This window comes from Anabas testudineus, chromosome 21, assembly GCF_900324465.2.
Source record: "Anabas testudineus chromosome 21, fAnaTes1.2, whole genome shotgun sequence".
Taxonomy (NCBI): Eukaryota; Metazoa; Chordata; class Actinopteri; order Anabantiformes; family Anabantidae; genus Anabas; species Anabas testudineus.
In genome coordinates, this window is record NC_046629.1 from 9,848,778 (window position 1) to 9,875,815 (window position 27,038).

The 27,038-nt window shown below is 40.3% G+C and overlaps 2 protein-coding genes across 5 annotated transcripts; one reads left to right on the forward strand and one right to left on the reverse strand.

The window, feature by feature from the left end:
- On the forward strand, positions 1 to 18,742 carry dcaf6 (ddb1 and cul4 associated factor 6). 4 transcript variants are annotated; one of them, XM_026376206.1, is made up of 21 exons: positions 298 to 394; positions 3,545 to 3,606; positions 4,750 to 4,842; positions 5,083 to 5,268; positions 5,364 to 5,477; positions 6,184 to 6,319; positions 7,105 to 7,316; positions 8,795 to 8,888; positions 9,158 to 9,277; positions 9,457 to 9,804; positions 10,138 to 10,323; positions 11,949 to 12,008; positions 12,778 to 12,973; positions 13,626 to 13,735; positions 14,299 to 14,638; positions 14,777 to 14,818; positions 15,360 to 15,498; positions 15,798 to 15,954; positions 16,063 to 16,151; positions 16,703 to 16,808; positions 16,939 to 18,742. In XM_026376206.1, exons 1-21 carry the CDS (start codon positions 298 to 300, stop codon positions 16,989 to 16,991), a joined length of 2,940 nt encoding a protein of 979 aa, XP_026231991.1. In that variant the 3' UTR covers positions 16,992 to 18,742. The 4 variants fall into 4 exon arrangements, with proteins under 4 accessions (XP_026231993.1, XP_026231994.1, XP_026231991.1 ...); XM_026376208.1 differs by lacking the exon at positions 10,138 to 10,323 and having other exon boundaries at positions 1 to 394; XM_026376207.1 differs by lacking the exon at positions 14,777 to 14,818.
- Positions 18,550 to 27,038, reverse strand: gpr161 (G protein-coupled receptor 161). Its single transcript, XM_026376210.1, has 6 exons — positions 26,526 to 27,038; positions 24,669 to 25,056; positions 22,906 to 23,627; positions 22,256 to 22,363; positions 21,174 to 21,299; positions 18,550 to 20,747 (listed from the first exon to the last, which is right to left on the reverse strand). Exons 2-6 carry the CDS (start codon positions 25,010 to 25,012, stop codon positions 20,476 to 20,478), a joined length of 1,572 nt encoding a protein of 523 aa, XP_026231995.1. The 5' UTR covers positions 25,013 to 25,056; positions 26,526 to 27,038; the 3' UTR covers positions 18,550 to 20,475.

The following is a 27,038-nucleotide window of genomic DNA, read 5'->3' on the forward strand; positions in this document are numbered from 1 at the left end:
ACAGCTGACTGCTGTCTGGTAGAAGACATAAACCACACTAGGAAAGCAGGACGGATATTTAGCAGCCCAGAGAGCCGTGGTTCAGCCAGTGTAAACTCAGGAGGACGGCGGGGACGGGACAGGACCGGGACTTTCCCTCAGCAATGCCGACGCCGAGTTAGCGAGCTAACGCGTTAGCCCCGTCCCGACTCCCAGGAGCTGATCCCGATGGCAAAACCGAAGCGACGATAGAGAAAAGGCGACTTCACCAGGGAGGGTTAGCTTAGTTTCAATGTTATTGTTAATTAAACGCCTCATATGGTCACGATGTCCTGCTCTGGAAACCTGGTTTGGGATGTAAATAAACGACTAATTGGATACAGCGAGCCTAACGCAATCAGGACCAACTATTTAGGTAAGAACAAAGCAAGCCCCGTTCAATGCTAACGACAACGCAGGTGCAGTCAGCAGAAGACGGACTATTTTAAACATAGTCTGCAGCAGGTCATCTCAGGCTGGGGTGTGTGGTGCCAGATCCAATGGACTGACAGAACCAGCACGACTGTGTCCCCGGTCCGCCGAGCTCCACTGTCACAGCATGCACATGTAATGGACTTCAGAGAGCAGGCAGAGTTAAAGCACCAGACATGAGGTTAGGTGTGATGTAAAACACAGTCCGAGGCTGCAGCTGGAGCACTACATTGTTTTGCACCGGAGCTGCAGCGCACTGTGTACACAGGATGACAGATTTTGCCTTTAGATAGTGTACAGCAAAGCAACCATCTGCCTAGTTGATCATGAAGCGTTTACAGTCTTGCAGGATTTTGTAGTTGCTAGAGATGAAACCATGTGTAATAAAGTGCTCAGAGTGTCATCATTTAAAGTATGTTCACAGTAACTTACTGAACTAACCAACAGAGGAACCTAAATGTTTTAGTTTGTGAAGACTTTGAGTATATGAAACTATTAAAATATTAAAAACTCACACTTCATAACATTTGAATAGAAACAGTGACACTTGGTGTCAGTGACCTGTGAGAACCGGTAACAACTCTGCAGTAAGTTGAACTTGTCGCACACGATCATGACATATTGACATTGATTATTTGTCCCACTGCATTTAAACAAGAGTCTTCGTCAATATACCGTGTTCCTGCAGTGATGAATTGCTTATATGTGATTGTACCACGTGGTTTGTGGGAGTAATGTTCATAACCCTGAAGACCAGCACACCGTCATCTCAGATAAATAATCAGGATTTGATGTTATTGGAAAATATGCTCTTACACATCAGCCAAAACCAGCCACAGTGAACAAAGAGAAGCTGTTACGTGAAGTAGATTGTGAATATAATGATATTATTTATCATTATTTATATTGGAAACTATTTAGTGTGTTAAAATTAATGTATGTAACATGTACAACTATTTGTTTACTCAACTTATAAACAAGAGCATTTGTCAACAGACTCTGTTCCTTCAAATATACAGTCCACATATGAGTGTTTTAAAAGATTTATGCAGTTTTATTTTATATCCACATGATTTGAGAAGATGAAAGGAAAGCTGTGCAGGTGACTGGTCTGAGTTTTCATGACATCATCAAAGAGATGTCTGCATATAAGTCATTCACAGTTATTTTAGTCTTTTAACGTTTGTGTTTCTGTTGGTTGGGAGAGAACAGCACTTAAACTCAGCAGGGTAAACGCAGGACGGTCGTCATGGCTCAGACAGCGTGGTTTCTAAAACTCGTCTGCAACGTGTCCTGTCAAACAGTCGGCACCTGACAGTGGTTGAACGAAGATTTACAAGCCTGTAGAGGTGGAGCTGGTGCCACAGAGGTTTAGTCAGTGCTGTATTTAGCTTGACTGAGATACGGTTTGAGCTGTTATTGTGCACGGGGAGAGGATACTTGCAGTGATGTGAAGCTCAGAGCTTGTGTAGGATATATTTAGCTCAGAGATTGGGGCAACAAGCAGTGGTGAAGGAAGTGTAGAGATCATTTACCTTAGTAAAAGTGCTGATATCACACTGTCGAAATACTCCATCACAATTATGTTGTAATAATCTCACTCAAGCAGGAGTGTGTAAGTCTAATTAGGTAAAAGGATTTAAAAGGATTAAAAATATTAAAACAGAAAAAAACTGAAACTTAACTTAAATTTATAAAGTGACCAAAACATAAATGTATTAGAGTTAAAACATATTTCCTCTCAGTATACGATGCAGTATAAAGTGACATGAAGAACAGATACCTTATTTCTATAAATATTGTCACACTGAGATACAGGTGCTGCTAAAGTAATTATTCAGTGAGTCTATTAGTCTAATCTGTCCTGACCCATTGGATTTATTAAATGTTTTAAATGTCGTTTTGTATTTCAGACAGAACATTTGTCATAATTCACATTTCAAGTTATGATTTTAAAGCACATTTACACGACAAGACAGAACACAGTATAAAATAAAATATTGTAGCATCAGTGTTACCTGATTATCTACTAAGTGATCTACTCTTTTCTCAGGACATTTGAATTGTTTTCACTGAGTTCTGTACTAATCAGAACAGTTTGTCTCCACAAAATTAACACATTTAGTCATTACATCTTTACACACAGCTGTATGCTGTTGGATGTCAGAGAAAGAGCCACTTTAAACTTGTTAAAGCTAATCATATTTAGCAGAGAGGCAGCAACATGCTCCAAATATTTCACCACCATCAGCTGTGTTGTGTTTTCACTCCGTGGTGTCAGAAAACACACTTTACTTTGAATAATGTGATGTTTTGTCGCTTCAGTACTGTGACTTCACTGTGTTACTGCTCAGCAGTTTAGGATACAGGCGTAATTATTGAATTAATAATATTCTAAACTTACTGAAAGTTACAAGTTGTGATTATACATTTTTCCGTTTTGTTTTTCTAAACAATGACCTGTCGCATTTAGTAGTAATAAGATTTAGAAGGTAGTCAAAAATGCTGTTTTCAGCATTAATAAAGATGCTGCTTTGTCTTGAACACGTCACCTTTTCTGCAATTTTATAAACAAAAAATAATCTGCAGATTAATCTCTGATGGAAATAATCAAGACTTGTATTCGTATACAAAACTGAAAATGAATCTAGTTTCTTACAGCTCAGCGCTGTTAGTCACAGAGTGTGTTTAGTATCCTGTAAACATTTTATTTATTTTATGCATATTGCAGTATTCTGACAGAAACCGGGATACTGTAGCATGTAAACACTTGATTACAAATACAACCACTAAAATAAACTGAAATAAAATCTTCATTTCTACTCTGATGACACTTTGAAGGAAAGTTTGAACTTATCATCTATTTATTGTATTTTTTTTTTAGAAGCGTGACTTGTACAAGACTGAAATATGTCTTATTGCGAGGGAGGTTTGTCCTGCATGACTAACACTGTGCATGTTAATTAAATACTGAATAAAAACATTTTGGGTTTTTTGTACAGTACACACTTCTCTTGCACTGAATAAGATGATATCCTGTATGTGTAAAATATGAAAAGGCTCAAGAATTGTTCTCTTCCCCTCTGTTCCACAGGTAGAAGAGAATTTGTCCAGAGACTTAAACTTGAAGCGACACTGAATGTACACGATGGCTGTGTAAGTGCCCACATATTTCTGTTTCTCGTCTTATTTTGTGTCACTTTTCCTTAGTGTCACGAGAGCAGGTCTTCAACTTCAGGTCAGGTGCTTTTATGCCTGTGAGAAACCTGACGCTGACATAACAGTCACACGTCTTGTCGCAGTATCGGCCGCTGAGACACTCGTCCCAAACACGGAAACAGCAGCAGCAGAAGAGTCTCAGGAGAGTCGCAGTTTAATAGCTGCCTCTAAATCAGAAAGTTTGCCAGCCGTGTTTCTATTGTGTGGTATGAGCTTGTTAGCTGTGGTGTTCTGTGTTGTAACTATGAGCTGGAAAAGTTATTTTTAAACCTGTTAGCAGCTCGTACATTGTGTGCATTTACTGGCACATTATCAAATGAATATTTATAATAAAAAGTCATGAATGCTCATATTAGTTCACATGAGTTTGCAGTTTAGGGCAGAGGTTGATGTAGCAGCTTATTCCCTCAGACACTTTCCCCAGGAAGTCGAACATTAAAGAGAGCACATCGCTGGAGGATCATTTAAAGTGATTATGTCTGTTAGGAGCTGCTTCTTCTCTATAGTGAGCGTGCAGAGAAAGAAAAAGATTCATGCATTCAGGATGTGAAAGTTGTTCTGAAGGACTATGAATTTCCGGAGTCTTCGCAAAACATTAAAGGAGAATGTGTTGTTTGTTAAAGAGACGGAGGAAGGAAAGTTGTTTAATAATTATTTGATCAATCAATTAAATATTAACAAGAACAAAATGTAACCATCCCAGACTGTACAGAAATTATGTGCAGGTAATTATTACTTTTTATTATTATTAAATTCCTACATCACTGGCTCCACTTTAGATTGCGTGATGGATTATAATACATGGTCCTGGTGTGATGCTAGTTTCCTGATAAAGCTTTTAATTGATCATTTAGACCAGTGGTTCTCAGCCAGTTTGTTTGTCTGTGACGTCTGTAGAAAAGCTAATTGTTACTTGTATCTCTGAAAACTGTGAAAAAGACCAATGTTGACGTCTTAAAATAGATTTATATATACATTTAAATTAACCTAAAATTAATCTGTAAATACCCTTGATTTAGTCGGTCAACTAATTTATTTTTTTAATTGTAAAATAAACATTTGTTTTCTCTTAATCCACAGGTCAACACTATATCCTGGAATGACACAGGAGAATATATCCTGTCGGGCTCAGACGATACCTTTTTGGTTATTACGAACCCGTATAATAAAAAGGTAGGTCTTAATCAGTACAATCAATTAATAAACAGCTGGTCAGTGGTGGAAAAATAAAATAAACATTCATGTGAAATGTGTCATTCTACACAATGAGTACTTTTACTTTTGATACTTTGCTGAGAACACTTTTCAGCACTTTTATTATTCTTTCGATTTGAATTTGTTGAAGTGAGGAGGACCTGCTCACTCAGCTTCTCTTCAGCTTCCTCTCCAACCGAGTTCGCTTTCCTTCCTTAGGTCAAGAAGTCTATACGCTCGGGTCATCGTGCAAACATCTTCAGTGCAAAGTTCATGCCGCACACCAACGATCAGGAGATCATCTCCTGCTCCGGAGACGGCATCATCTACTACACCCACACCGAGAAGAGTCCAGAGTACAACAGACAGTGTCAGTTCACCTGCCATTATGGAACAGCTTATGAGGTTCTGACCAGAGACACAGCACACAAACAACATTTTCTCTCACGTCTTCTCTTTTATAACTACAACCTCCTTTGCTTTTGCTTTTTATTTGTCAGATTATGACTGTACCAAATGACCCCTACACATTTCTGTCATGTGGGGAGGACGGCACGGTGCGGTGGTTTGACCTCCGCACGAAGACGAGCTGCACTAAAGAAGACTGCAAAGATGTACGGTGACATGTTATTCTTTTAGTTGGTGGAAGGGCTTGAATAAATAATAAACATGAAAGGGATCTATTATCTATAAAGGGATATATATATATATATATATATATATATATATATATATATATATAGTTTTTTGGAACTTATGTTTTTACTGAATTAAGAAGTATTTAACTTCCTTAAATGTAAAGATTTGAGGTGTCAGTATGTTCAGTTTTGTGACTTTCTACCTGTTATTTCCTGCCACTTCATTGTTTTTATTGGAATTTTATTAATTTGATATCGACAATGTAACAAATCTTCATCAGTGTCCTCAGCACCGGTCTCTTCACAAGCCGTTTTCTGTGTCTGGAGTAATTCAGAAAACACTATTCTTGGCTTTAGACCAGTCAGCGTCAGTGGGAGCTGAGAGCCAAGTAGATTAGTGTGTGTGAGAGGCTGTGTCTGCCTAGATTGTGTTATCTTCCTATTGTACGTCATGCTTGAGACCAGTACCTGTCATCTTAAATCTGTCAGTACAGCTCTTTTCCCTTAATTATGCTGAAAGCTGTCAGTGTTACGAGGGGAACCTCCACAGCTAGAATATATGTGTCATGTTCGTGTTTTGTTGAAGCTGTTTTGGACACGTAGTGATTGAACTTTATAATTATTATTGTTGTCTTCTTCTGAGCAGAAATAATTTAGTTTTTTAAACTTGCTTTGATTTCAGGACATCTTGATAAACTGTCGAAGGGCAGCGACCTCTATATCCATCTCTCCACTGGTGCCATATTACCTGGCTGTGGGCTGCTCTGACAGCTCGGTGCGAATCTACGACAGACGCATGCTGGGCACCAGAGCCACAGGTGAACTGTCCTGCATGCCGACCTCCTTTTATAATGCTCTCTCTGGAGATTGTGGATTCAATGTGTTGAAATGTAAATATCTTCATACAGCAACACAAACCAACATAGTTTTACCTTTGTTTCGATGGTATTGGCAGAGTATCTTTACAGTTATCAGCAGTTTTGAAGACAGCAGACGGAAGTAATTAAGACCTGAGGGGTTTTCTCTCTCAGTCCCAACCCGCTGTGCTGTGCCCCGGTCTCCTCTGGGAGCTTCTGATGTCTCATGTGTACATAAATACGATTTAATCTTTTTCCTGTGAAACGCTCCCCACAATGAATTCGTCATAAACTTTATTTGTAGTGCAGCATGTACAAAGCACAGTTTTTTAGTCCTACAGTGAATTTAATAGAGACAAACAAGGTTTTAAGCCTTGTTTTAAAAGAACTGGGGTAAACTTCTGGTTTTTTATGTGTCACATATGCAGTGAATAAAAACCGAATGGCAATTCTCCAAGTTTTTACCCAAGGAATGGAAAACACACCTGGTCCAAATGTCTGAGTACTGTACTACAGAGTAGTATTTTAAAATCAGTTGTTTGACAATCAATAAGTGAAACAGTGAAACACTTGAGAGTTAAACCAACCAGTTCCTTTGTCTTGACCTTAGTAAGTTTAAATTTATCACTTACTATCAGTTTTTGGTGCAGTCAGGAATGTGTTGAGAAGAGAAGGGCTCTACCAGTACTATAAGAATCCCACCAACCCGAGCTGATGTTGAGTGTCTCTCTCTTTCTCATCCTCAGGTAACTACATGGGTCGGGGGACGACGGGCATGTGTGTTCGTTTTGTTCCCGCTCACCTGTCCAACAAGTCGTGCAGGGTAACGTCTCTCTGCTACAGCGAGGATGGTCAGGAGGTGCTGGTCAGCTACTCCTCCGATTACATCTACCTGTTTGATCCCAAAGATGACCAGGCCCGTGAGCTGAAGGGCCCGTCTGAGGAGAGGAGGGAGGAGGTGAGAACATGGGAAGACTGAAGTCATGTATGTGGAAATTACTCAACTTACTGGATATTCACATCAGATCTATGTTTACAGAAGCAAACACAAAGCATACGAAGATAAGAACACTGTACCTGTACTGTACTCGGTTATGTTCTTGGGCTGCTGTGCTGCATCTGGCTTAAATCTAAGCAGGGTTCAATAAATATCAAGACTATCAAGGCATTCTGGAGCAAAACGTGCTGCTCAGTGTCAGAAAGCTTTAGGTTTCACAGATATTCATGGTGTCCAGATGATGAATCATAATGACTTCGGTGATCTGAAATTGGTGATTTTGAATAAAACAGCTCTAACGATTAGAATAATTACCGTGGAACTTGGTGTTCATGTTCCACTGGAAGATAAATTGTAATTGTATTTGTAGTATTTGGCTAAATACTTGTAAAATCGATGTCATTACAATAAACCTAGTTAGCAAATGTAAATGTCTTAGACAAACTTGAACACTACCTGCAAACATCAGTATGTTGTCTTCATCATGGAGTACAGCGCACAGCCTACATACATTCTGATGTCATTGACTATTTTAATATTTTAATATTATTTTTGATCATGCAGCCGTACCACGTAGCAGCACCTAGCAAAGACTAAGACAACTACTATACATGAGTCAGTACTTGGGCACAGCTGTGGTTTAACATTAGTGTTATTGTCATCATGCTAACGGTTTGTTATTGATGAAAAAACTGCACTAATAAAGAGAGAAAAACCCAGATTCATAGTAAAATCATTACTAAAGCCTTTTTCTAAATGCCGTCTTTATTCAGTAATTGTCTTCCTAAATATTTGGGTCGTTATATCATAAATCAGATAAATAATCAGACACAAAATCATCAAACAAGTCAGATAAAGTCAGATATTTATGGTGAGTACTTGGCTTCATGCAAATGTGCTGGATCATGGTGCTAGTGTTTCAGAGCCTTGTGCCGAGTTCAGCTGTGTCGAGATGAGAACCACCACACACATTCCTTTCCAAATACAGCGACCGACGCAGGCAGTGTTCCTCTATCCTCTAAAATAGTTCAGGCTGAGGTGGGTGGTGGGGGCACATTGCCCCCTATGTCCCCTTCCTTCACCTATGTTTGGTCAGGGTCTTTTTCCACTTGTATTTACTCTACTATCTCTGCTCCTTTTCAACACCTCCAGCCCACGTTCAGACCTGATGACATTTCCTAAGTAAAGCAGTTCGTAATCACTCCAGTAAGACCCCCCATTTTTTCTATTTCTGGCTCTCGGCCTGTTGCCCTGCAGAGAGAGCCAGGGAACTGGAGAGTGAAGGCACCCTCAGTGGTGCATCCAGAAGGCGGGGGGGGGCACTTTAAAGAGGTCATTGACAGAGACGAGCAGTGTTTTGCTTTGGCAGCGGAGCTATTTTTGACCATGCTTTGACTGACAAACTGCTAATCTTTCCGTGTGTGTGCATGTTTCCACAGCTGAGGCAGCCTCCGGTGAAGCGCCTCCGTCTACGAGGTGACTGGTCTGACACTGGACCCCGCGCTCGTCCTGAGAGTGAGAGAGAGAGAGACGGTAAGCTGACATGTCTGTCGGTGCTCCTGCTTATTCTAAACTAAAGATGTCAAAGACACAAGAGTTAAGAGTTAGTCCCACAAATTTGGCCATTTAGATTTTCTCCCCAGTCTTTCATTTTAGTAGGAGCCCTCACACTGTAACATCTGGCAACAGACTCCACTCAGTTTTACCTGAAGTGCTTTTCACACCTTAGTGACCTGGAGCTCAGACAGTAAACAACAATGCTTAATGTCTGACGTGAACACACGTTTCCCTTCTCTCTGTAGGGGAGCAGAGCCCAAACGTATCTCTGATGCAGCGGATGTCGGACATGTTGTCTCGCTGGTTTGAGGAGGCCAGTGAAGCTCAGAGCAGCAGAGGAACACGACCTCAGACACGGCCCAGAGGTGAGGCTTCAGTTTAGACCCTCTGAAAAATACTGAGTAAATCAAACACTGTGCACTCAGCTGCATTTAATAAAGGTGGCTGTGTTTGAATTGTCTTCAGATTATTGTCAAAGCCTAAAAACACCTTTATTGACTAAATGTCTGCTCAAACACTGTATTTATGTGTTCCTTCTTTTCAGGAACAGCCGTCCGTCCAGAGGGAGCGTCGAATGCTCCGGCTGCCGCAGCGGGAGCTTCCAGTCAGGAGTCCAGTGCCCCTGAGAGGCCTGTGGGGACAGACGCACCAGAGGTAGCTGAGAGCCCTGTCGCGGCTGCAGCCATGCCTAAATCCACGTCCTCTTCCTCCTCAGGGTCCTCGTCAACAGTCACTGCACCTCCTCCTTCCAGCTCTGCATCCGTGGAAAGTTCAGCCCCTTCCTCCTCCCCTCTCACCTCATCCCCCGACTCTGAGCAGAGGAGTCAGGACACCACTACCACCGGGACCCCCACCCCAACAGCTACACCCACCTCAGAACCAGCACTCTCAGGTACAATTCATCAACATAAAGAGCAGTAACACAGACTAGATTCACATCTGCACAACAACTGTTCTACTCTACAGAACAGCAAGTGTGTATGAGTTAATTAGTCAAATCTCCCATGTACGAGTGTGTGTGGGTGTGTGTGTGTGCGCGCCTGTGTTTGTTGGAGCCACTCCACTCAGGCAGCAGCCTCACTTCACTCTCTTCTCCTTCACCATCCTGTCCTCTTCCTCCTCCTCCTCCTCCTCATTTTTTGTTTTTCCAACTCTTTCACATTCTCGTCCGTCAGTCCTCTAACCGTGCATTCACTCTCCCTCTCTTCCTCTGCCTCTTTGTCAGAGTATGGTCCTCACCGGCTGCCCATAAGCTTAGTGTGTAGGCGTTTGCAGAGGTTACTTCGGCTGGCCGACCCCCCGGGGCAAGGTCAGGGTCAGCGAGCGGCCTCTTCCTCTGCAGCCCCTGAGAGGCAGTCCCAAAGAGCTGCTACCTCTGCTGCTGCTGCTGCCGAGACGCAGCCCCGTACAGGTTACCCTCCCCTCCGAGTTCCCCACCCCTGCAGCACCCCCTTCATACAGCCTGGCCCCTGCCATCTCCCCGTTTGTTTGTAGCGACAGCCAGGCTCCAGAAAGATCCAGTCTTGCTAGAACTGACGACTAATCCCCAAGTGATCCTCTTTCCAGTCCCCAATAACGCACCATGTACTTATTAACCCCTGTAGCTGTTACTCTTCACTGTTTGCTGAGCCCCACCCTAAATAATCCCCTGGCTTCATCACTCCACTTGTTGCTTTTCACCTGCAAACTCTCCTGTTGGAGTGGCACCAGCTGACGTATGAAGCTCTGCTTTTATGTCCCCATGACTAATGTGTTCACTCGCAGTGATCAGTCATCTTATCTGGTGAGCGTGATGTGATTCACTTTGGTTTGATCTCGTATCAAACTGAGAATCAACAAAAAGCCCTTTTCAGACATGGGATATCTAACTTTTATTTGTCTCTCAGTTGAAGTGATGCCATTTTATCATTCGGTTTGCACATGTTACGGTGTCAGAGATGCTTTTTAAAAATAGATTTTTGCAGCTGGAGTCATAATTGATGCCCATTGGGAGCTTGAGGGTTCCTCATTGTCACTTTTGACAGTGAATCCATTGGTACATTTTCTCCATTTCATTATTAATCAGAGAAGAACGTGTTAATATGGGCTTCTGATTCTTTGTAGCTCACATGATGTGAGTCAGATGCATGCGGTTTGCATTCGTAAAAATAAAGAATATCAGCAGGGAGTGCTATTTTGAGGATTATTGTGATTGTTTAAAATATATATTTGTTGCTGTTTAGTATTTATGATCTGATGTGAAGAATCCTCTCACTTAACATTCAAAACTGCAACTTAAAATCAGTGTTTCCTGTTTTTTAACTTAAAAAAATAATTTACACATACACTGATGACAGAACCAGGATGAATTATGAAATGTTACTACTGTGACATGGTTGGATGATGTGAAAGTAAAATGATGGATGTGTCTGAAAGGGGCTTTATTGGACTCGCTGTTTGAACCAGTGATGCATCTGACACCAGTCAGTCATTCATAGGACAGATATTTTTGTATGGGATCATTTTCACTCATTTATTTTGGATGTATTGTTTACTTTTAAAGATGACAGTGCATAAAGCAAACATTGACACAATTATGTGTATCTCAATTTGTTTAGATTTGCTTTGCTTTTGTGTGCAGTTGTGTTGTTACAGGATATCATATCTTTAAATAAGTAAATCTTGATGGTTGTGATTTACAAGCTGATATTACACCACTGGAGTAAAATAAACAAACATTACCAGTTCGTCTGTAGTATGCATGTGCAAACCCGTTATCTCCACCCCTGATTTTCTTCAGACCTACTAATCTCCGATGCTTGTTTTGCACATCAAGCTGAAGCTGCACCTGCAGAATGTGAACTAATCCTTACTGATATTGGACGAAGCTTCTTTCCTTTGGCTGATTTTACAGCTCCTCCTGCTTGGCCTTAGCCTTGGATGTTTCTTTTAGTTTAACGAGACTTTGACATTTTTAACTCTCGTGCCCATTGACTGTGTGCGTCCTCAGGTTCGACCTCTGTGTCCGATGTTTAGTTGGTCTCATTTGTGTTACAGATTCTCCCTCGTCTGTGGTAAACAAACAGCTGGGATCCATGACTCTTGATGAACAGCAGGGTGCGTCCCCCACCCCCCCACCCCCCCTCAGAAACACTTTTCCTCATATTGAACCTCTCCACAATCCGTCCTCTGCTGTTTATATGTTTTTGCTTTTGCTCTGTGTCCATCGCTTTACATAAATGAATCTCACTCCTGAGAGGCTGAACAAGTTTATCTCAGGAAACTGACGCCAACAATATACCAGTGATAAAAACATTATGATAATATTAACTTACTAATTTATTGCCCAGTTGTTGCAGATCTCATCCTGATCTCAAACAGATAAGCTGTTTGTGACGATTCTCAATTCACAGCAAGGGTGAATTAGAAAATAAATTCGACATCTTGAGTCCTGAAAATTACATTGAAACCTAATAAACCAGTTTGATTCTTCTTGCTCTGACCGTCCAAAATCAGCTGAGGTGTGTAACGATCCTCGAGGGGCATTGACTTGTGTCTCGGTGTCTCAATGTGTCTCTGCATTGTTTCTGTGGCTGCTGATAGTCGTTCTGTGTTTGTCATAGTGTGTCCAGCTCTGTCGTCTGTTAACGTCTGCCGCATGTCTCCATTTGTGTTTACTGTCATTAATCAATGGGAAGTGATGCAACACATGGTTGCATGTTTGCAGTGTACTTTTAAACAACCAATGATGTGCTGTGAACTGCTGGAAAATTTATTCTTTATCATTAAACAGAAGAGCCAGATATTCTCCAGCATCTTATTGCTCTAAAAAAAATCCATATTTTTTGCTTTTTGTTCCTCCTTTGTTCCTCCTCTGTCCTCCCAGGAGCAGCAGGAGCTACAGGTTCACCTTCTGATGAACCTGTATCCGCTCCATCCAGCAGCAGCGCTCCCACCTCCTCTACCAACACCACTGTGACCGGCACCAGTCGACCGAGTGCAGCAGAACCAGTACTCAGCCTCCACTACAGCTCGGAGGGAACCACCACGAGCACGATCAAGCTGGACTTCACTGATGAGTGGTGAGTGTACACATGAGTAGTAAGGGTGTGCACTGTCAAAATCAACCTTATAATGTAAATGAAACGCCATAACAAATGGCTGAGATGGTAGAAGTGGGCCCATGATAATCTAATCTGAATCTGCACACTTCTCACTTGTGTTATATGAAAACATTGTGAGCAAAAAAAGCAAAGTGTGGATCAGTTCAGTGTTTTTTATTTTATTTGACCTGGAGCACAGCAGAAATACCATTCACACAATAATAAAAACATAAAAAAAAAAAAAAAACTTATAACACCATAAAGTCTGTATAAAAAAAAATAAAGGGACATTTTTTATTTTTACTACAAAGGTTAAAAAGTAATCTCTGGGGTTAAAAATAATTGTTTTTAAGTGCACAGGTTGTTTTTATTCATTTCATTGACTCAACATCAGCAGCAAGTCTTTGTCTTTTCCCAAACTCCTGCTCGAGACTAAAAGTGTGTGGAGTTTCTGATTCTTTCTCAGTTTTAAAAGCAACAACAATCAAGAAACAAATTGTGCCAATTCTGTAATGTTACGAAACCTCATTGAATTTTCCTGTATGTTAAAATAAATGTGACCTTTAAATTAATTCATTATTGAGGATCAAATGTGAGACGGGACCAATTCACTGTTTTCTTTCCTCTTCAGGAGCAGCAGCACATCCAGCTCTTTGGGCAGCGGAGGCCAAAAAACATCTGAGCCTGTGGCTGCTCAGAGCAGAGCGAGTCAGTCAACGGAGAGCCCAGCGTTGGAGCAAGGTGGGTCGTCTCCTTCAGGATCTCAAACACTGCTCCGACAGAATTTAAAGAATAACTAGACGCCTGGGTGAACCAATTCAATGCAGTATAGAAACAAGGTAACAGAGAAACTGCAGAAACAGACAAGCAAAAGGTAAAGAGGAGTAAAACTCGATTAGGATGTAAAAGGTGTCGCAGGTTTTGATAATTTTCCTATTTAAATAGGATGAAATAGCAGCTGTGTGATGTCCCCTTTCTTTCAATAATACTGTAAAGAATGTTTTTGTATATGTATTTCTAAAAATATACATTCTACAAAAACTAAATGTAATTATGCATATCTTATCCAGTAACCACACCCAGAGGGACGATGTTCATCTGGGACTGTGTCAGAGAAACACGTCACAGAAGACATAAAGTTTCAATTAAATATAGAAATAGCACACTTTCAAACACGCAGATCACAAAAAATTTACTCTGCTACAAAAACACATCATCTCACTTACATGACTACAGCCACGTAAACTGTAGTTAAAATGTTTTGCAGTCCTACGTACAGTTTATTAATGTGTACTCCCCCGCAGCTCCCTCTGAGTCCTCGGGGCAGCAGAGTTTGCCGTCCACCTCCACAGATCCTCTGTGCGACGCCTCCTGCTCCGGTGGCCTCGGCCGCTCGACTGCTCCAGCACCAGCAGAGGGCTCCTCTGAGGGGGACAGCATGGCTTCCTCTCCGCTGGACAGGAGTCAGACGGAGGATATAGAGGACACATCGGGAGGCTGCAGGAGAGCGGAGCCCACAACGGAGGAAGGCCAGGAGGCAGAGGAGGGCAAGAGTCAGCCTGCACGAGGCAACCAGGACTCGGATGACAGCGATGACGATCCAATCCTCATCCCATCAACAAGGTTCAGAGGACAGGGACAGAGGTATGTCAGGCAAGCTTGTGATTTTTATTTTTTTTCCTTTTTTCATTCTCCTATGAATATTTACTGATCACTGTTAAAGGGTGGGTGTTTTATCGTGAGTCTTTTGTGACGCTTTAACTGTTCTGATTACAAATATAGATTTAATTCCAGAGGGTCTGCAGTAGGAGATAGGATGATCAGGTAACTAAAAGCATAAAACCTTGTCAGGTGTGTGACACGCAGCAGAGCACAGTAACTCAACAGCACAATGTGTGTGTTGTACGAACATGCTGACATAACGTGATGTTTTTGTCTTGGTTTGTTCATTTCACTCAATAAAAGGCTAATAAACACAAAGCTAACTGTGATGTACGATTGCTGTGCATGTGAGCACTGACTCCACAAACGATGTGAGCGTTTATGTTCTAGTCAAATAAAGATGAAAGTTGAGAACTTGTTTGCATGTTATCCTGACAGAAAATAGCCAAACAATATCTTTAACTTTTCATTTCATAAATAGGAGCATTTAAGAAAATTGTGATCAGGTTTAATTTAGTGATCAGATGAGGTTATAACAGAGCAAGCAGATGTTTTGCCTTTGAAGTGGCTGCTTTTTTCGCTTTGGAGTTTGTTTCTACCGCAGCTTATTACTGGTTGAAAACGTAGCATAGATTCAAAGCATGAGGTTGTGTCTTTTTGTTGTGCGACTTAAATTTACTTGTTGGTTTTTATTGTTTGTCAGACGCTCTGCAGCTGCTCGTATCCAGGAGCTGTTTCGGAGGAGGAAAGAAAGAAGGGAGATGGAGGAGAGCGAGACCCAGAACATTAGGAGACCCTCTGTCAAAATGGTCTACAAAGGCCACCGCAACTCCAGGACAATGGTACAGCTCAGTCCACTCACATGAAAAAGAAAAATGACTCATTAGTTTGACATTTTGTCCGGCCATGATGGAAATCTGAATGTTGAACAGCTCCACACACAAAGGCAGGGTGAAAAACTGATATGACATCGAAACTATAGTTAAAGTAAATTTACTATGAGTAGAAGTACACCTTCAAAGTACCAGGTCTGTAACTTCCTTCCAACACAAGCTCGTTACTGACCACACAGATACGACTGTCGTATGCATCATCTCACCTAACTCTGTGCTTAAGGCGATTTTATTCCTCTTACATCCAGATAAAAGAGTCCTGTTTCTGGGGCAAAAACTTTGTGATGAGCGGTTCAGACTGCGGCCACATCTTCATCTGGGACAGACACACTGCAGAGCACCTCATGCTGCTCGAAGCCGACAACCACGTGGTCAACTGCCTGCAGCCGCATCCCTACGACCCCAGTGAGTCACACTCGAGCTTCACTCTGATTATCACACCTGATCCTCTGCTCCAACAGGACCAAGTAGTCCAGCATAGTAACTTAACTCTCATGTCATGGCCTGTTTCAGTTCTGGCTTCTTCAGGGATCGACTATGACATCAAGATCTGGTCACCACTGGAAGAGTCCTCATCTTTCGACAGGGTCCTCGCTGATGAGGTATGACGACCACAAGGTCACAGAAATGAGTAGAAGTGATATTATTCATAATAATACTTTTACATTATGGACATGTGTATATTACAAGTTTACAGGCTTAAATGATTATTCTGTGTTATAACACAAATAATTGGTGAATTGTGATAAATATGGAGAAATATTTATCACAATTAACTGTGTTATAACACAGTTATACTCTGTCTACTCTAATATCTGTGATTATCGACGGCATCCTAATAACCCTAATAACCTAAGCTACTGTTCATGGAGTCCTTTGCTTTAGAAAGATGTTTGTAGCACCTACCTTCCTGCTGCCTAAACCATCCCCATCTTAATTTCTAAAGAGAGTTTCAAGAATTTGAAAAACATTAGTAATAAAATGTTGAGCATGTTTTCATTATTAAGCTTGAGCACTTCTGTATTTGTTACTTGATTTGTTGAGTAAATAAATCTTAACATTTTAATAATACGCAACAACTTCCATGCCACTACTGATCAATAATTAGCCGTTCTCAATATTTTACTTATATTTTACAATCATTTTTTTGAAGGTAATAACTCGAAACGAGCTGATGCTAGAGGAAACAAGAAACACAATCACAGTCCCGGCCTCTTTCATGCTCCGAATGTTGGCCTCGCTTAATCACATCAGATCAGGTACACACAACTGTTTGCTTTTTATCTCATTCTGGTTAAATAGTTACTCCTGTGTTAGCAAGAAACGTACTTATTGTGCTTTTCTCAGGACTGTCCCCTGTCTTTAATATTAGCTTTCTCCTTCTTGTAGATCGACTGGAAGGCGATCGCTCTGAAGGTTCTGGTCAGGAAAATGAGGATTAGCGGTAGTCTAATGGCATTTTATTTTAAAGAAAACACTATTTCTCCTTGCTGTATAGCACTTGAAACATGAGATTTGAGATTTGTACAAGTACAGTGTAGAATACTTACTTTTGAAAATTAGTCTAATTTCTAGCCCCTGTGTTTTGTTTTGTTTTTTTTAAAGATGACTTTCTTACTGATGTTTCTGTATGAGGTAAAACTACATCTGTGTGAATGCATAAGAAAAAGACGTCAGTATATATATATAAAGTGTGAGAATATTGGCGGCTGGTGTGTAAGGATGTTAAGTGCAATATTATTTTGTTAGGAGAGAGTGAACTTTGATCAGTGTTAACGTGTGACATTTTGAATTTGTAGCACAAAGCTAAGAAATGTTGATGTGCTGCTGCAGCATGTAAACAAGGAATTTAAAACATACTTGGAAAATGCTTTAAATTTGTTGTTGGCAGGGAGAAAAGGAAACAAAGCTGTGGTTCCCCTCCCGAAAAGGATCATGTCAAGAAACTATTATCTTTTACAAAATTTGGGGGAAAAAAAATAAAGCTAAATGGCATCTGAAAGATGTCCGCGCTTGTCTCGGAGAGGAAAAACTAAAACTGTGCAACATGCAGTAGATACAAATAAATTTAAGAAATAAACAAGCTTTACAATGCGCACTGATTGGTGGAAGGGTTAACTGTACCTAGACTGCTGAGACAGACAACGCTTGGGCAGAGGTAAGAATAGCAAAACATAAAATAACTTGTTTGGATTAGAAAACAGTGGCAAATTTTCTAGACTCTAGAAAAACCATTGGAGTAGAACTGTGCTTCTGCAACCGTAGCCTCCTCGGGCAGAGACGAGGAGCAGGCTGCAAACACAGATTTAGATTCTTTTCAGACGCTGACTTAAGTGACATTGCAGTTCATATTTTTGCACAGCTCCTGCTGCTGCGGCCAAACAAACATTTACTATGTCATAAAACGCCCCAAGACCTGTAAAGCTGGTTAAAAACGGAGTTCATCATAAAAACATAACTGTGCTAACTGTTGCTAAATCACCTGCTTGATGTTTAGAGATCACCGGGAGTGTCGTTCTGGAGATCTGATGCTTAAATGACGAATGAGGCACAAACTGGAAGGAAAAAAAACGCCAATGGCTCCAGGTTGTTAGCAGGATGTTGTAAGTCGCCGTTGTTTGGTAGCTGTTGGTAACAATTTCTCCAAATCACAGCAGAACAGATGAAAACAGTTTTATGTAAAAAGGAAAAACAACTTTTAATAGAAGAATCTTGATACAAAAGTTTAATGCAAATATTTGTATTAATAGTTCCTATATAGTAAAAATCAAAAGGTTACATCACTTCTCAGGTGTACAGCTTTGTCTTACAAAATAAGTACCTGTTCGAACACAACATAACAATACGAGGTAAGACTGAAGCACCACGACAGTGCTCTACTTGTTATAAATGTTGTCGTAACAGTAAAGGAAGTGTTGACGCATATAAATTGTGGTAAACCACATGTTCCATCGAATTAAAACAGTTTTTAAGTTGGAGAACAGTTTTGTTTTTTTTTCTTTTTTCTCAGGACATAACTTGTCCTTGGATTCACAAACGGTTTCTATTTCAGTGAGTTCACTTTCTATTACCAGTATATGAACATACAATAATTTATTTCTGACATGGTCGCTTTGCACTGCTCATTCTGTGCGTAATATCATGAAATGTCCTTGCTTATGTGTTTTCATTAATAAAACTATTTTAAATATTGGCAACAGTCTCCAAATGATTGGTTGTTCATTTATGTGTTCTTCACTTTATTGCTGCTCTTTTTCAACTTGGATACGAAGAAACACTGAACAGAAAGAAATACCTAGTGTGATATAAAAACAAAGTGGTTTCTATGAGACAAAGTACACGATGTATGTGCAGTGGTTTGTACCTGCTCATTAGCTTACTGATACTACAAATGTTCAGGGCTGGGCAGTAAGAAATATTTACATTCTTCTTTCTTTTACCAATTAATTCATTTTTATTCACATGTATTTACACCTACATTGGATTGTGTACAGGTGCAAAGACATGTCCAGCTTAATGAGGATTTGATGCTTTTCTTTGTTATGTGATAATAAACTAAATATAGTTGGGGTTTGGATGCTTAGATAAAATAAGACATTGAAGGATTTTTTTTTAAATCTTGTTTTTACCAAGTCTAAGAAAGAAAAAACAAACCTAACTTCATCTCCCAAGAAACACTCAGCACTGTTATCCTCTCTGTTAAAATCTCTCCATTGTTACATTAAAAGCTCTGTTACTGTAAATACTGTTCTCCTAACTTAACCGATTCAACAACTGGCCACACAAACAAAGAGGTCTAACTAGTTAGGAACAGTATAGGTATATGTGCATGTGGTCCACCGATGGTGCAGTAGATGCACAGCTGTCTCTTCATGTGGAATACTAGTTGGAAATTCAGAAATGTTTGAAAGTATAGTAAGAACTAGCTAGTTTCAAACCAGTGGTTCTGAAATTAAAACCTATACGTTTTAGCTAGTGTTGGTATTTCTTAGTTTTATTTCATGTCTGCATACACAGAGATCTGTTTGACAGTCTGTATTCATAGAGTTTAGAAGTCTAATATCAGATTATATTAGCTGATTATGTTTTATAAGCCTAGCTGATGTTATTGACATGTTTATTCAAATGTTGGCATAACATTTGCAATTTAAAGTATTTTATTTTGGTAAAATGTAATTTAAAACCTTGGCATGAAATATAAATAATTAACAAGCTTCAAGGTAATTTTATTTCACTATATTTTTTGTTCTTCGCTCTGAACGTATATTAACAAGCTAACATTAGCTTTATCATTTGCTTAATTTACCTAAACAGCTGCAGCATCTTGTAGTTAGTGTGAGTGAACAGTCCTGTTTGGTGCAACAAGTGAAAAACTCCACTTAGCTTTGTTCAAGTTTAAAACTCTTCTAGGTTTGAAGTCCTGTACCTGAACGAGAAACAATCTGGGCTTGAACCTACAGATAATACTTTTCTTAATGTAACTGAGAAGAGGTTTTAAACTGAATGTGATAACAATGTTCTCTGGAAACAGAACTTACAGTGAATTTCGTTCATAATGCCCAGCCCTAAAGTTAATTCTGAGGACACGCAGCAACAATAACTTGAGTAAACAAATTATAACATAATTTAAGTTACAGTAGTTAAGGCTTCCTATGTGATTACATTATTCCATACAAAAGCTTGTAAAGACACTGATAGTGTGCACTTGGTCCAACGCAGTTGAAATGATTCATGTGCATCCTAATACTTTCAAGTAACGAGTACCCATGAGTATACAAAGACTTCATTAACAGCACAGAGTATGAAGAACTGAAACTCCACTCTGATGGTCACACATACTTGTGTTAAGGGTGTGAAGCTGTTACACCCTTAAAATAAAATGAGTACAACCTAAAAAATGTCCAACAAAGATCCAACAAACCGTGTTCAAGCTGGTTTTTCCTCCACATTCCGCTCTTCTTCATCTCGGTCATCCTTCACAATGCCTTCATCGATACTCTCCAGCCTCAGTCTCTGACCGTCCAGGTATCTAGGTCTCTGTGCTGTCCTCGTGGGGCACAGTCCGGCTGGAAGAGCTTCTCCAAACAGAGTGAGTTTAGCGTCACTCTCTATAGCCTTTGCCAGACAGGAGGCAAACGTGTCGAGAGACTTGTGTACCTCTGCGTGGACTTGAACCGACGATGTGTTGGTATTCTCAGCTGAGGAAGAAAGAAAATGTACAGTTGAGATGGTAGGTACAGTATTTGGACGGACACATATCTAGTTCTTCAGACTCTGCTTCAGTACGTTCAATGTGAAATAACTAACAGACGCTACATTAGATTTACAGAGCTTGTTAATAGGACTATATCTTATACAGAATTATATCTATACTGATGTAAACCCACTGAGGCCCTTTAATGCAGTATAAATTATTATAATTCAAATTCAATGTAATGAAGACAAAAAGAAAAATATATGCAACTGTCCACAAACTTTTGGACATGAGTGGTATTTGTGCAGTTTATTAAACAAATGTCACAAAAAACAAATCTTGAGTGTAGTGTGATGTTTAAAACCCTTGGTGAGTACAAATTATGCTCGCTCCTCTCTAATCTTTTGTGGAGTGAGGACATGACAGATACCTCTGGAATGCTCCACCTGGTCTTCAAAGGTGACCGAGCTCCTCCTCTTCCCGGACGGATTCCCATGGTGCTGTGGGTGGGAGGAGCCATCTGTCGAGAGGTTATCCAGCAGCATCACATCTGTGCCTGGAGGGAAACATAACAGCTGGTTAACAGAGAGCAGTGGTTTAACAACTACTTTACATTTAAAGGCAGAAACCATCTTAGTAAAAGGACACTAGTCAGTTGTATCATGAGACATTTATTTGTCTAACGCATGACTTTACTTGTTCTGTCTGCACCACTGATTCATTAAAACTGAAAATGTGATCTGTGAAACAGGAATGTGAGGCCGGCTGTAACAAAGCTGTGGGAGTATGAGGCAATGAATTTATGTAAGACCATCCAACAGCCTTATGTTTACGTGTGCCACGAATCATTTCATCTCCTTTTTATGTTCAAGTCAAACTGAAGGTGTCATGTTTTAAAAAGCAGGAGAGGCACAATTTAATAGAATAAACAGATCTGTCAAAGATTGTACTACACCCACTGGTTCTCAGTTGTTAACTAAAGTAGAATTTAAAATTAGTTTTTCCACACCAAGATTTTATTTTGGGCTTAAAGGTAGTTTAGTTGCCATTTCCACTATTGTCTAATCTAAACATTTAGTCTGTTAACATGTCAATTAACAAATTTTTTTTTTTTTTTTATGGACAAGACAAAGATCAACAGTATACTCAAATAGTGCTATCAAAAAGCGTTGTTGAAAACTGTTTTCATTTACAAAGAAAGTGCACAAAGAAAATGGTTGTGTTATTCACAGTTTCAACAGAATAAAACTGTTGATGGTGAAACAGCTTTTGAAACAGTGTTAAGAACTTAGTTCCAATTGGAAGGGGTGCTGCAGTTTGATGTGTAAGACTCCATATGTTGTTTATTTCCCTGTTAATATTAAGCACTAAGGTGTGTTGATTTGTTGTGTACTAAGAACAAAAAAAGCATACTGTGTTAACATATGCCTAGTATATATTGATCCTAACTTGTATATTTTAAATGTGGAACAGAGTGTATTTCTCAATCTGTGTCCTTTGTGCAACACTTACATGAATCCTGTGTGAAACTGAAGCCAGTATCTCCAGTGCTGCTCCCCGGGGCCAACAGATGCCCACCACCTGCCAGCATGGCTGTCAGGTGTGGGGACATACCCAAGTCTGGAAGAACACAAGCACGTTCTTATTGGATCGTTGAACATGATAAAATACCAACACAACCGGCTTTTGTAATCATTGTAACTATCATTTACAATTTAGCATCATAGAACTGGGCACACACTGCACAGATTAAGCCAGATTGGCCCTGAACTGGTCATACCAAGTTCATTTTAGAATTGAACTAAATTTCTGCCAGTTTAGTTGTCACGTCACCAGTTTTGATGAGGCTAATGACATGTAAGTAGGAGTACAGCATCTTGGTGGGCTGTCTGGCAGTTTGAGTAACTGCACAGTCCGGTTTCCCTCTCGTTTCTTACTCTGTATTCATAGTAAACTTGCACAAAGTAATGATGCATTATATTCCTGTCTCAATAAATCTACCGGAATTGACTTTATTGGTCCATAGTGTTAGAAAATAAATGCCTAAGGTTCTGGCTGTGCAGGAAAGTCAATTACAATGTTTAGTGTGTGCAAGCTAAACAGAAATACACAGTATCTGTTCAGCAAAGTTACAGTATTTGTGTGAGCAGCCATCCTCTCACCTGTGATTCTGTTGGAGATACTGAAGAGTCTGGACGTCCTCTGTCGTGTGGCAAACGACTCTCTGTAGTAACGGTCTCCAAAGCACATCCCCAGCAGCTCCTTCCTCACCGTTTTATTCCACAGACCATAGATAAGTGGGTGGCACACAGCACTGCAGAAAGACAGCCAGGCTACCAGAGTCTCCAGCCCCTGAGAAACACTCCCCTGCCCCCACAAGGCCTCTGTACACACAACCCCAACATATGGCCCCCAGGTCATAAGGAACGTGCCTATCACCACTAAAATTGTGACAAAGGCCTTGCACTGGCTCCCTGCGTAGACAAGGCTCCGCCGGCTTCCATTAGAGGAAGTTGAGGTACTTGAGTTTTTTCTTCCGCTCCTCTGAGCTCCGTTGGAGTCCTCCTGAGCAACGACAACCGTCCCACAGTGGACTTTACGAGCTTTCATGCGAGCAACACGGAAAATGACACCATAACAGACCAGCATGATGAAGAAAGAAGGAAGGATGCACCAGGCGACCCAGAAGGCCGTGTAGGTTGGCTCCCTGTGCCAAGATGCAACACATGTCCACTTGAAGCAGTCAAACTCGAAGGAGGACCAGCCAAACAGAGGTGGCAAACAGCCCACAAGAGAGTGTAACCACACATAGGTGATGACAACGACTGCCCGGTTCCCTGTGATCTTCATGGGGTAGATCATCGGGTAGAGCACTGCATAGTACCTGTCACAACATAGAGGAAACCAATGAGTAGGGGAAATGTAACACTCTTCTCAAGGGACGTTTATAGTCCAGTAACTGGTCAGATGTGAGTGAGTGATACAGAAACAATTCTGTAATGTGTTTTCCAAAAAGCTGCAAACAGAACAGAAAGAGAGGGGCCTGGAAGGAGAACAAAAACATGCACTGTAATCAAAAATCCCCAAAGGTGCTGAGGGTAATTAGAATTACAGTGAGAACAGAGAGGACTGTATGTAACTGAGAAAACTTACAGGAGGTCTTAGGGACTTTGTTTTACAGTCCTCTCTGCTGAACTAAAATGGTGTTAATGTTAATTTCAATGTATGTTGTGTTAAAACACCAATGTTTTATTTTGCCTCAACTCAAAGCAATCATGCCTAAATAAAATAGTCTCAAATGAGCAAATATCACAGCCCTGTTTGTTAAAACCATCTGACTTTCAAAAGACTTTCTAAAACTACTAATGAAAGAAAATAATCTATATTTTGCAGATGAATGGTGAAAGTTATTTTGTGTAAGGATGCTTGACTCTTGAGCTGGGAAAATACCACAACCTAAGTGAGTGGTTAACCAATCTTATTAAGAAGGCAGCATACTGACCTTAAAGGGCACACACAAAAATTAAACAAATCACAAGTTTGTGAACATGAATGCTTCAACATTAGTATGAAAATTGATTCATACATTCACAATCTAATAACACTGATCAATTAGCAGCTGCACCAGTGGTAGTCAATGTTTCTATATGAGGGAAGGTGTTGTTGTAAATATTATCACACTTGTGCAGCTATCCACAGCTTTACAGAGCACTGTAACGTCAGTCAGTCCATTGTTTTTGTTTTTACAACCTGCGACCTAACTGTTTTGGTTCAGAGACAAACCTGTGATAATTAACAGACTAAACTATAGCAATAACACAGTGCAGAACTTAGTTGTTTAAAAACTAGAAAGGCACCCAAACAGTGTCAGGAGTAAATGAATATCAGACATATCAAGTGTCTATTATCTTTATCCAGCACTAACCTGTCAATAGCAATAGCTCCAAGGGTGAGCATGCTGGCAGAGCTGATGAGTAGGTAAAGCAGGGCAGTGAAGTTGCACCACACCACCCCAAATACCCACTCTCTCTTTGCTGAGCTCACAGCGACAAATGGCAGCACAAGCGTGGACAGCAGCAGGTTTGAGAGGGTCAGGCTGAACACAAACTTGTTGCTGGGTGTGAGCAGATAAGGCCTGCGATAAAGAGTGGCCACAATCAAGAGGTTCCCCAGGCAGGCGAGGAGTGTGATGGTCACGATGGAGACTGACTCCAGGGCTGCCAGACCCTCGACATTTCCTATGGCTGTGCAGTTCCTACTGATGTTCATGATGAGAGACTGGGCCACCGGACAGGTGAAGGAATGGTAATAGACTGTAGAAGAGCACGATAGAAAATACAGCTAGTAAAATATATAATCTGCATTAATGTTTAGACAGTTAAGCATTTTCATATTTGATTAATCATTACATTAAAAATAATTTCTAACAATGCAGGAAACAGTGAATTAATATCTTTCACAATTTTTTGCAAATCTTTAGCAAATCCTGACATAAGAAGCTGGAAACAACACAACAATATTTGGCATTTTTTGTTTGATAATCAAACAGTTATTCAGGATTTAAAATTGGTGCAACTTTTCTTCAGCTCTAAGGCAGTTTAATAAAGTCACAATACTGTAAGATTGATAAACATTATTGTAGACGGCACATAAATGAACTGAAACCAATGGCTGCAAAAAATGGTTGAGTATGGTTGAGCAGGATCTGCTCTGCTGCTTGCCATCACTAATGGAGCCATGAATTCTGAGTTGTACAAGCAAATTTTGCAGAAAAATGTTGAGGTATCAATCGGGGAACTGATGCTCAAAAGAAAGTAGATCATGCAGCAAAACAACAACCCTAAACAAACTAAGTTGTTCCACCATAGAAGAAATGTAATGTTTTGCCATGACAGAGTCAAAATCCTAACCACAATCTTACAAAATGCAGTAGAGGGACAAAACAGACAATTCATGCAATTAAAAAAGCCAAAAAACATCCCAAGGGTGAAGGAGGAATGGGCTAAAATCCCTGCAAGCCAACATACAGGGCTAAAAAAAACAGGCACTGCAAATGTGCAGTTGAATTTATTGCTGCAAAATTGGGTCACACTTAAAAAAAACACGTAAGATCAAATAGTTTTACACAATGAGTAAACAAATAAATATAATGTTCGTCACAGTGACATTTAAATTCAGCTCGTCTTATAATCGTGTTCTCTTTATCTAATTTAGGGAAAAAGTGTATAAGAAGTCACCGAGATGAAGATAAGTTTTATTAAGTGACAGAAAAGGAGGTGATTTGAACATATCTCAAATAAACATCTTTAAAATGCTCCATTCATGTTTCTGTGTTAGCTGGTTAAGGATCCGAAATCGGTTTCTGCTGTTGTTTTTAATTTTTACCATGTTAAAAAAAAAAAAGGTTGAGCACAAAAACACCATTGACTAGTTATTTAACAGCTTTATACCAAACCTAAAAGCCTGGAGCCTACAATCCTCACTATTAGTTTGTTTTACAGATGCTAAGTAGTAAAACTGAACTCAACTTTAAAGCAGACTTTAACATTGGCTCGTTAGTTAACAGTGTTTTCTTTTAGCAGAAAAAACTTGTTTATTTGTCTTTCTGTGCAGTTCAACAATAAAAGTAAACATTTTAACAACATATTGCTGTATTTGCTGCTCTACATCCAGGTCGCTAGCAGTAACCTAATGCTAGCTAACAACTACCGTTAGCTAGCCTCAGTTAGCTAAAACTTTCTCCCATTGTCCCTCTAAACGCAGCTTTCCAAACCCGGCTTACCTGCTCTGGCTCGGCGCTGTGCCTCCACATTTCCTCCTCTGGAGCCACAAACCCTCCATCTCACTGGTGTGTTTTCACGGCCAGAAACAGAAAGTTGCCCCTGTGGTTTTTCAGAAAGATCCTCGGCATTGTGGACTTTGGTAAACGTTGGAGCAGAAACGACCAGCTGCGGCTGCAATGGCGTCCTCCTCCCACCTCCGCTGCTGCTCCCTCCGCTCCCCGGCTCCTTCAGTGTGGGTGGTCGCCGGGGAGAAGTGGCTTCTTATCGGAGTAATGGTAGTGCAGCCTGTGGCGGTGCCGCATGTGTGCGCTTTGAAACCATCACAACACTGCATGTGCTGAAGTACATTTTAATCAGCTTTGAATGCATCACGTAGTATTAGTGTTTGTTTACAAAATCTCTGACTGTTCTCGTGCGTTTTCACAACAAAGTCGTTGTTTATGAATGAAGCGTCGTTTTTAATTTCACCCGACCACCCACGTTGATCAAAGCTTCCCGCACAAACTCGTCAT

Excerpts from the sequence above, each read along its gene's own strand:
- dcaf6 (XM_026376206.1), top strand. The coding sequence starts at position 298 with ATGGTCACGATGTCCTGCTCTGGAAACCTGGTTTGGGATGTAAATAAA. Across the intron at positions 13,736-14,298 it reads GAGCCCAGCGTTGGAGCAAG|CTCCCTCTGAGTCCTCGGGG; the intron begins GTGGGTCGTCTC and ends ACTCCCCCGCAG. Across the intron at positions 16,809-16,938 it reads GCTTAATCACATCAGATCAG|ATCGACTGGAAGGCGATCGC; the intron begins GTACACACAACT and ends TCCTTCTTGTAG.
- gpr161 (XM_026376210.1), bottom strand. The coding sequence starts at position 25,012 with ATGAACATCAGTAGGAACTGCACAGCCATAGGAAATGTCGAGGGTCTG. Across the intron at positions 21,300-22,255 it reads CAGTTTCACACAGGATTCAT|GCACAGATGTGATGCTGCTG; the intron begins GTAAGTGTTGCA and ends GTTTCCCTCCAG. Across the intron at positions 20,748-21,173 it reads CCAGGTGGAGCATTCCAGAG|CTGAGAATACCAACACATCG; the intron begins GTATCTGTCATG and ends TTTCTTCCTCAG.